Source organism: Bos taurus, chromosome 21 (genome assembly GCF_002263795.3).
Source record: "Bos taurus isolate L1 Dominette 01449 registration number 42190680 breed Hereford chromosome 21, ARS-UCD2.0, whole genome shotgun sequence".
NCBI classification, from domain to species: Eukaryota; Metazoa; Chordata; class Mammalia; order Artiodactyla; family Bovidae; genus Bos; species Bos taurus.
The window spans coordinates 39,258,163-39,268,513 of record NC_037348.1 but is presented as its reverse complement, the minus strand read 5'-3'; the positions used below and the strand labels follow the sequence as shown (position 1 = coordinate 39,268,513).

Below are 10,351 nucleotides of genomic sequence, written 5' to 3'. Positions count from 1 at the left end.
AAGTGTTAAGAGTAGGGATAGTTCTATATGATTTCAAGTATTCTGCAGTTGGTCCCTGTCAGTCTTGCCTCCCCAGTCATATGCTGAACTTATATCATCTTATTATGATAATAATAATTTATCTTAGTGACAAAAGCTTAAAGCATTAGCTACCATTCATTTCATTTCAAACCATACTTCAGAACAAGTGCTAAGCACTTTATATGAATTATCTCATTTAAGTTCAAAGTCACTATATGAGGAAGTTTTGACAACACATTTACAATGTAAAATTTCCTCATTTTACAGAGGAAACTGATGTCTATAAAAGTTAAGATAATTTTATAGCTAGTGAGAAAGAACTCAGAAAGTTTTGACTCATATTAACGAAGATCATGGCATCTGGTCCCATCACTTCATGGGAAATAGATGGGGAAACAGTGGAAACAGTGTCAGACTTTATTTTTGGGGGCTCCAAAATCATTGCAGATGGTGACTACAGCCATGAAATTAAAAGATGCTTACTTCTTGGAAGAAAAGTTATGACCAACCTAGATAGCATATTCAAAAGCAGAGACATTACTTTGCCAACAAAGGTTTGTCTAGTCAAGGCTATGGTTTTTCGTGTGGTCATGTATGGATGTGAGAGTTGGACTGTGAAGAAGGCTGAGCACCGAAGAATTGATGCTTTTGAACTGTGGTGTTGGAGAAGACTCTTGAGAGTCCCTTGGACTGCAAGGAGATCCAACCAGTCCATTCTGAAGGAGATCAGCCCTGGGATTTCTTTGGAAGGAATGATGCTAAAGCTGAAACTCCAGTACTTTGGCCACTTCATGTGAAGAGTTGACTCATTGGAAAAGACTCTGATGCTGGGAGGGATTGGGGGCAGGAGGAGAAGGGGACGACAGAGGATGAGAAGGCTGGATGGCATCACCAACTCGATGGACATGAGTTTGAATGAACTCCGGGAGTTGGTGATGGACAGGGAGGCCTGGCATGCTGGGATTCATGGGGTCGCAAAGAGTTGGACACGACTGAGCAACTGAACTGAACTGAACTGAATATGTATAATATTACATTGGTGGTAATATTTGGTCCCAACCAAATATTGTTTGAGCAATTGTAATTCAGTTCAACTACTAGCCTTTTTACACGTAGAATCGTGCAGTTGTATGTTCATTTTGTAGGTCACAGGAAAGACTGACAGAAAGGGTTGACCTTTACAAACATAATTCTGTATCTGTCCCTCCTAGTAGAAACCTTATACTCTAATTTTATCAACATGCCAAAAATGTATTCATCTATCAAAGGTAGATATACAATAATCATCAAAATAGTAATGTTTTGAATCAGAAATAAGATTATCCATAATTCATTTATGATGAATAACTTAAATGAAAAGAACTTCATTGAAAGCCTGGGATATAATTACTCACCTAAAAGTAACTACTATTTTAAGTGAAATATTTGAAGTTCATATGATTAGTATATATTCTAAGAACAAAAATTCTTCAGAAGCCAAATAATAATCCAAATATTATTTGGAAAATATAGATTCAGAATGAAGATATTTTTGTGGGTAGAATGTTTAACAGCATCAAGTTTAAAGAGCCTGATATACATTTACAACAGGAATGGGCTTTCATTGGGACTTAAGTCCAATGGAATTGAATCCACTCCCTCATCTCTGAACCATATGTGGACACACTTTCCCTTCATTGCTTCTGACTTCTATCTGCTTTCATGGCTAAAATTTTTTCTGTAGACATGCCAATACCTTCAATTTATGTCAAACCCTGCTGCACAGGAATTTGTTATTTTAAGACAGCTTTGCACATCCTCCAGATGATTTGTGCTGATCTTGAAATTTAACAATCAAAAGCTGATCTTATCTAGTGTCAATTTCAAATTTCTTGCTAATACCTCTGTCATTCTAATCTATAAGGACAAAACACAATGGCAAGAACCCAAAGAATTAATTCCAGGATAAGATAATACTCACTGAAAAATCATGCCTATTTGTGAGAAATGAGTTAGCAGCTGTTCTCTTTTTCTTTCAGTTAGGGTAGAAGCAGTATATCCACAGAATTTAGTTAATCATCTTAACCATCTTGATTGCTGGGGTAAATCTCTCCAAATTCTTCCTACAAGAGATACTATGTTTCTCTTCCTAATGGTACCAAAGCCCACACTAAGAATATTTGAAATCACAGCTGGCATACATCAGGGATAGATGATCCTAGGCCACTTCCACCCTTATCAATGAAAAACTAAGCTCCTTCAAGCTTTAGGCTGCCAAAGTACCATCTATTTCAAGAGCAAAGTCCAGTGCCATATGTTGTAATGTTCTCTTATCCACCTAGAAAAGTGCCAAGAGGAGCACTTTTCCACACACGTGTGTGGGAGATAGTAAATATAATAATAGGGCTAATTAACCCACCAGGGGGCTTCAAGACTGGAATGATTCAGTCAGACAGAAACAAACGATTTTTATTCCTTTATTATTATTTCTTCTTTATCTGTGGAATTAGAGGGTGGCAGGAAGACCAAGAATTCAGACCTGGGACAAATCTGGATGAACGTAGGATGCTATGCAGTAGTTGGGGTATATTGTAAGAAGTGTTCCGAAAACAAAAAAGAATGTTGAAGCAACTTTCTCTGGAGATGCATCATGTGCAGAGAGTCACCATGAGTATGTTTGCTTGCATCCAGCTTCTTCTCTTTGAATTGGAGGACACATACTTGGAAACTTCTGGTTGATGACAGCACACCAATTAAGAGTTATTCTTTGATTCAAAGTGAACAACTGTTGCCATCAAGCTTCATCGAACTGACCTATGTGAGAAATCTCTGAAAATAACAACATGAAAAGGACAAGAAAATAGATAATCAGTACAAAAAAGGTAAAACTTCTTAATAAGAGAAATAGACAAAGATAAAAATTAATTTACAAAAACAAACACAGTTGTTGTTTAGTCACTATGTCGTGTCTAACTCTTTTGCAACCCCATGGACTGCAGCCCGCCAGGCTCCTCTGTCCATGGGATTCTGTAGGCAAGAATACTGGAGTGGCTTGTCATTTCCTTCTCCAGGGGATCTTCCCGACCCAGGGATCGAACCTGCGTCTCCTGCATTGGAAGGTAGACTCTTCACCACTGAGCCCCCAGAGAAGCCCCCAAACAATTTTAAACTATATATTAATACTATATTTGCAATTTTTAATTATGATGTTATAGTATATTACATACTAAATTGTATTTTTATTAGTAGAACTAATTCATAATGAAGGGAGGGAAATTCTATTAAAGCAAGCATCGTCTATGGTGTCACTGTAAAAATTTGATAAGATCTGAATATTCGAGCTATTTCAGTAAAGCAAAAAAGAACACAGGAAAACATGTTGTGTTTAACTGAACATGTGCAAAGTTACCCTCCTCAAAACTGATGAGTAAGGAAATTAAAATAATTTAAAAGAAAAAAATGTCAAAAGAGTAATTTTAAAAACATTATGCTACAGATTCTAAAAATCTAATTATCTTAGTTCAATTTTTAACCACTGCAAAAGATAAGACACAGCAAAAGAAACTAACTAGCTATCACTTGGTTCTGCTTAATAACAGTTTCCTAAATGGAGAAGGCAATAGCACCCCACTCCAGTAGTCTTGCCTGGAGAATCCCATGGACCGAGGAGCCTTGTAGGCTGAAGTCCATGGGATCGCTAAGAGTCGGACAGGACTGAGCGACTTCACTTTCACTTTTTGCTTTCATGCATTGGAGAAGGAAATGGAAACCCACTCCAGTGTTCTTGCCTGGAGAATCCCAGGGTCAGGGGAGCCTGGTGAGCTGCCGTCTATGGGGTCACACAGAGTCGGACACAACTGAAGTGACTTAGCAGCAGCAGCAGCATAGGTAATAATAAGCTGAACCATATAAATGGAGAGAAATCAGAACCACAGAATTCTTTAAGGAAAATAATATATTCCAAAGGAAAAAAAACTAAAGAAATATCTAATTAAACAACTGAAATAAAAGATAACTACTGTACTATATGAGCTTCCCAGGTGGTTCAGTGGTAAAGAATCTGCCTGCCAATGCAGTAGATGAAGGTTCAATCCCTGGGTCAGGAAGATCCCCTGGAGAGGGGAATGGCAACAAACTCCAGTATTCTTGCCTGGGAAATCCCAGGGACAGAGCAGCCTGGAGGGCTACATGACTTAATGACTTAACAACAACAACAACTGTACTATCTGGTAAAATTAATGAATGGGGAAAAAATCAGAGCAGAATTAAAGTTTTATTACATCTTCACTACCACCGAATCAGAACTTGAGGTACTAGTCCAAAAATTGGTTTTTTTGGACAAATGACTTTTGTCTTGTGGTTTTTTAAAAGCACTATAGCTAGATAGTACCTGCATAAATAAATAACAAACCATTAAACTTGTCCTAAGACTTAGAGATTACTTTCAAGAAACAATCAGCAGATGAATGGATAAGAAAGCTGTGGTACATATACACAATGGAGTATTACTCAGCCACTAAAAAGAATACATTTGAATCAGTTCTAATGAGGTGGATGAACGTGGAGCCTATTATACAGAGTGAAGTAAGCCAGAAAGAAAAACACCAATACAGTATACTAACGCATATATATGGAATTTAGAAAGATGGTAACAATAACCCTGTATACAAGACAGCAAAAGAGACACTGATGTATAGAACAGTCTTTTGGACTCTGTGGGAGAGGGAGAGGGTGGGATGATTTGGGAGAATGGCATTGAAACATATATAATATCATATGTGAAACGAGTCACCAGTCCAGGTTCCATGCACGATACTGGATGCTTGGGGCTGGTGCACTGGGATGACCCAGAGGGACGGTACGGGGAGGGAGGAGGGAGGAGGGTTCAGGATGGGGAACACATGTATACCTGTGGCGGATTCATGTTGATATATAGCAAAACCAATACAATATTGTAAAGTTAAAAAATAAAATTAAAAAAAAAAGAAAAAAAGGAACAATCTCAGTTATAGTAGTGGAGGAATCTTCCATCCAAGTAACATGTTAGTCCTAAGTAGTTATATTCTGAGAGGCAGGATTTCACTTTCAAGTCCTAAAAAGTCATCATCATGAGGCTCTACTTTGGTCATGTAATAGAACATTTGATCCATTTTCTTTTCGGAAAATGGAAAATCAAAAGGAATAAAGTACTGGCCACACTTACAATGTTTTCTTTAAAGTCATGGGAAACATGGTGCTTACTGTTCATTATTTGAGTGGGACATTTGGTTTGTCTTGTCTACAACAATTTAATGGGGTAATACACAAAGATGAAGGCTTTATGCTTTAACATTTTTCAGTCAGAAAAAGAAAGCTCAGATACTGTGAACTACCTGTCCTGTTTCATAGGGAGCACCTGTATTACTGCCACACATCTGTGGAAGCACAGTATCAGCCAACTGTTAATCAAGGATCACTTCCCTTCAAAGTGACTGATGATCCACTGTTAAAACAGCTTATAAAAATAACTTCTCCTTCGAAAAGGTGCTTCAGGGTTTTCAGACACATCTCACTGTTCCTGCTAGTTTAATGCATGTTTGAAAGTTAATTTCTCATTAATATTTAAAGAAGAAATGACTTCAGAACAAATTTTTAATGATCCACTACATTTTAGAAATAAAATATTATTGGCATTATTTTCATCTCGATTACAAGGAATAACAGTGTCCAAGATTAAGATTAGCTTTTAAAACTGTTAATGAGCCCTGGCAATGTGAAAAAGATATGGATTAGGTAGATGTAATGAGATATGATTAAAGGGTGCAGGCACTGAAGGGTGTTGGAGAAATTCTTTTCAGAAAGAGTATAATTAGTGCCTGATAAAAGTACTTAGTAGATAAGATATTTGAAGAAGAAAGGTTAAGATAAACACATACTTTATGAAAAATCTGCTGAATTTTTCCTCTTTGGTTCTCTTACATTCTCAATATTATGTTGAAATTTCATACGTAAATAATGTTTGTCGAATATTTGATGCAATTCTACCAGACAATTAGAATGTTTTAATTGCTAGACACGGAGAGCAGAAAATGTGTTGAAACATTTTATTCCGTTTTCAGTGTACATTTCTTTGTTGATTTATGTAATGTAGCTAATAATATGCAACCTACCCTAGTTTTAAACAAACAAATGAACTTCTAAAAAGCAAGCTTTCCATTAAGTTGCTAAGCAACTCCAAAGGCACATTTTATTAATTTAATAAATAACATGGAGATGAAAAATCCTCAAGGAATATTTCTAACTCCATTTTATAAAAAGTAGAAAATCTAAGCAGGTACCCTTCTGATTTTCCTATTTCTAAGACCTCAGGGCTAAGAAGAGACACTGCCATTTTCAGAGGTACATTTGACTCACTAAACAAAACATTTCTTCCATCAAAGTTGATACTATAATAGAAGTTAGGTTCTGGGACTGCTTGGGTAGTTTTCCAGAGTTAAGAGTTCATGCTTCATTCCCACTGAAGGTTTCTCAACCTCAGTACAATTGCTTTTGGAGAGTAGGTAATTCATTGTTATCAGGGGTCTCTCCTCTGAATTGTAAGATATTTAGTAATATCTATCCCTGGCTTCTACTTACTAAATGCCAATAGTGTCCCACAGTTGTTACAACTAAAAATGTCTCCAGACATTGCCAAAAGTGCCCACATGGGTTGATGGAGGTGTGTCAAAATCACACCCAGTTGACAACCACTGAAACTGGATCATGGGTAAATATGCGAAATGAGAAAGGTTTCTTGAGCTGTAACTGGTGATGAAGATATCCTGAGATTAGTAACCATCAGTCAACATCTAACATCCCCTATCACACCAACAATGAAGAAAAAAGTAGTAACACATATTCCAGTGGTCTGTGGCTCTTATCCTATTCAAGACTCCTTACTGATTTTATTATTTCGATGTAATTTCCACTGTATAAAAACTGAGAAGAAAGGGCCTAATGATGACTCTGTCTACAGTCACTCTATATAAATACACCATTCTAGAACTGCAACCAGAATCTTTTTTCATACTCTTTCTCCCTCAATTTTCACTATGCTCAGTTGCTGGCTAGAATCATTTTAAACATAAATCTCAATTTTAATCATGCCATCCTCTGCTTACAGGGCCACCACAGGTCACCATCACCTCTACTATCAAATACAAACTCCTCTGCATGATCTGCAAGGTTTCCTACAAATTACCACCAAAATTCCATCTCATCAAATATCTTTCTCATTCTCCATTTACGCCACCCTTACCCCCTTGAACACAAACAGCTTGCATTTTCAATCTTCCTATGTGGTACATAAAGGACAGATTCATTTTCTCCATGAAAGTTTTCCTAATTAATCCTTCCTGTATTTCTTACCAGTATCATATTTCGGTTAAAAGAATGACACGACTGCAAATTAATTTGTGAGGCAATTGTTTACTGAATGTTTTCAATATGCCAGACACTGAACATTGCTTAGTAGCTGTTTCTATTAATTTATATTCACATTATTTATGCCCAACTAGACTGTAAGTTCCCAGAGGATAAGAACAGGTCTTATTTGTATCCCTCTGATGCCTCTGAATAATGATGCTAATAAATACACTTTAAATTTGATTAGCAATTATAACCTTTCAAATTACTTTCATGGTTATTAGCTTTTTGGTTATATATTTTCACTATTTTACAGTCAATGAAAGTGGGACAGTAAATGCCCTAAGGACTAATCTATAGGTTACACAACTGGTGCTCGGGAAAATATGCATTTAACATGTGTTGACTGTCTGAATCACAACTATGAAAATTTCTCTCCTGGTTACATAAAGTTCTTACAGCATTTAAAAACAAATGCTATCATAAAGAATGAGAACAGCTGAATGATGCAGAAGACACAGTAGAATGATGCAGAAGTGATCAAGTTTGACAAGGATTAAACGGTAACATAGCAGGAAAGCAAAAGAGAAATCTTAGTTTTTGTCTCAAATTGTCTACAAGAGATTAACTTCATAAGGCCTTGACCTCTTACCACAGAAGGTAAAACTTTAAAAAGAACGCAAAATGTAAAGGAAAAGTCACAAAAGGGCTGATAAACCCCCAAATTCTAAAAAATCACAGCATTTTACCTCATGCATATGAAAAAGTTCAAGAAGACACTTTGAATAACTCTAATAAGAGATTTCCCCCCACTGTTTTGAGGAGTCCCTAAAAAACATCAAAATGCCCATACAAAAAAAATTATCAACCTTTCAACTGAATTCAATAAAATAATGGAAATAAACGTCAGCTGATTCCTGAGAATACCTACCACCCCTAAGTACCATGTGCCTAGGGAAGCAGCATCATTCATTTGGGCTTTCAAGGTTTATTGCATGCCTACTAAGTGCAGGGACTGGCTGAGGCCCTTCAGGAAAACAGGCCTAAATCTCAGTTGCTGGTGTGAACTGGTGCGGGGAATTCGGAAAGGGGAAAGGTGACCTGAAAAGACAAAAAAATAGAAAGATTTTTCTTCAATGAGCTTTTTCTTTAAACCTCTGGCCCTCCTCTACTCCGCCCGCCCACCCTCCCAAGTTTAAGGAGGCGTAGAAATTAAAGTCAAAAAGAAATGAATGGAACAGGTAAAGTTCCCACCGGCCACAGAAAAGTTATATAAAACAGCTCTCAAAAATATTCTTCAGCAGGGTGACTGGGCGGGACCGCAGAAGCCCACGGGCCGGAAGTGCTGGGGAGGGGAGAGTCAGGGTACCCCTCCTCGCCCGCCGGGGGGACCGGAAGTGCAGGACCTGGGATGCGCGGGAGAAATGGGCCTGGGCAGGGCTTGACTCAAGCACCAAGACATCGAGGCCTCTTGAGAGTTCTCTGAGCACCAGGCCCCATCGCACCATAGCAGGCTTTCTGCAAAATAGGCATTTTGGAGCTTTTCCGAAGAGGTTCCTAGAGGTGGCGGTAACCTTGACGGGAGGTCTGCAGAGAGGATCCGCGCTCATCTCCCATCTTCTCCTGGGCAAATCTGCGATCCCTCCTCCTCCTCCCCCACACCGGTACGCGGAGGAGAACGGACGCCCGGGACCCCAGTCTCGCGGGCGGGGTTGGGGTGAAATCCTGCTCTGCGTCGGCCGCTCGGTGCTCTCTTCCTGAGGGAGAAAGACGAGTGGGCGACGGGGCGGGGTCACGGCGGGCCGGGTGCTGGAAAGCTGGCCCTCTGGGGGTCTGAGGCTCCGACGCGGCCGCTGAAAATGTATCTGAGGCAGGGGCTCGTAGCGTGGGCTTTGTTCTGGCCGCCTTTTCCAAGGCCGCGGCCGAGACGGCTGAGCCGCTGGAGGACCGGGCGGAGAGTACCGACTCCGGCCTCGGCGGACGCCCCGGGCTCGCGCAGTGCTTTGCGACCGGCGGAGGAGGCAGAGGGGGCACCGAGGAGCCTTTTTGAAACTAAATTGTTAAGAATGAAAGTTGGCTCCAGGGTTTTTATCCGGGCATCTAGAAACAGTAGAAACTCGGAGTCTTGTCTCTGTCTTCTCCGATCCCGAATTAATTGAAGCTCTCGGCCTGGCCTGCATATGCGGAGCGAGAGGACAGGGAGCGCCTCTCTCTTCCACCCTCTCAAACTCTCTCTTCCCTCGTCGGAGCGCCCTCTCCCCCCGGAACGAGTCGCCCCCGCCCCTACCTTCATCCCACACACTTCATTGGACCGTCTCGGCAGTCCCTGACATATTTCACAGAACACAAAAGGACCTGTGCACTCCACTTCACTCGTTCTCAGTACTGGGCGACGTACATCAAAATAGGAGAGCTGGAGAGTTTCTTACTGGTCTTAATATGATTAAAATGCACCGGCCCTGTGTGTTCCCAAAGGCACAAAAGGAAAAGTGTTTGGACTCAGTAGTGATGGTCAGTGGATCCCGCAACGTCGCTCATCACTTTTAAGACACCCCCACCCCCACCCTAGGCGTAAACTGAGAATTCAGTTGTGAGAGCAAATAGCTTTCGAGATGATTTTTCATCACATTAAATGTATGACACTTCCGCACTCTACTCTCTCTGAATGTCCAAAGATGGGATGGAAACTCTAGGTTAATTTACAAATGTTAGTGACCAATAGGAGCCCTAACTCCCCTTCCTGCACTGCCTGCTCCCTCTCATCTTGGGAATGGAGAGAAACCCTGGGGTCTGTAGGACCCTAACCACTTCTGATTGTTGAAAGCAGGGGGAGGAGGGATGGAGGAGAGAGATGGAAAGGGAAAAAAACACACACACATTTTTGTTCATTTACACATTTCCTGTGCAGAACAAAAAAGTCCCACCATCAGCAAAAGAAGTCTCTTCCTCCAAAATAGCAGCCAAAGAG

The 10,351-nt window shown here is 40.0% G+C and overlaps 1 protein-coding gene across 1 annotated transcript; it reads right to left on the bottom strand.

The window, feature by feature from the left end:
- Positions 1-2,461: 2,461 nt before the first annotated feature.
- LOC101905308 (uncharacterized) lies at positions 2,462-9,676 on the bottom strand. The gene is made up of 4 exons (XM_059879224.1): positions 9,501-9,676; positions 8,790-9,435; positions 8,315-8,484; positions 2,462-2,829 (listed from the first exon to the last, which is right to left on the bottom strand). The coding sequence occupies exons 1-3, from the start codon at positions 9,674-9,676 to the stop codon at positions 8,434-8,436; spliced, it is 873 nt and encodes a 290-aa protein (XP_059735207.1). The 3' UTR covers positions 2,462-2,829; positions 8,315-8,433.
- Positions 9,677-10,351: the final 675 nt, after the last annotated feature.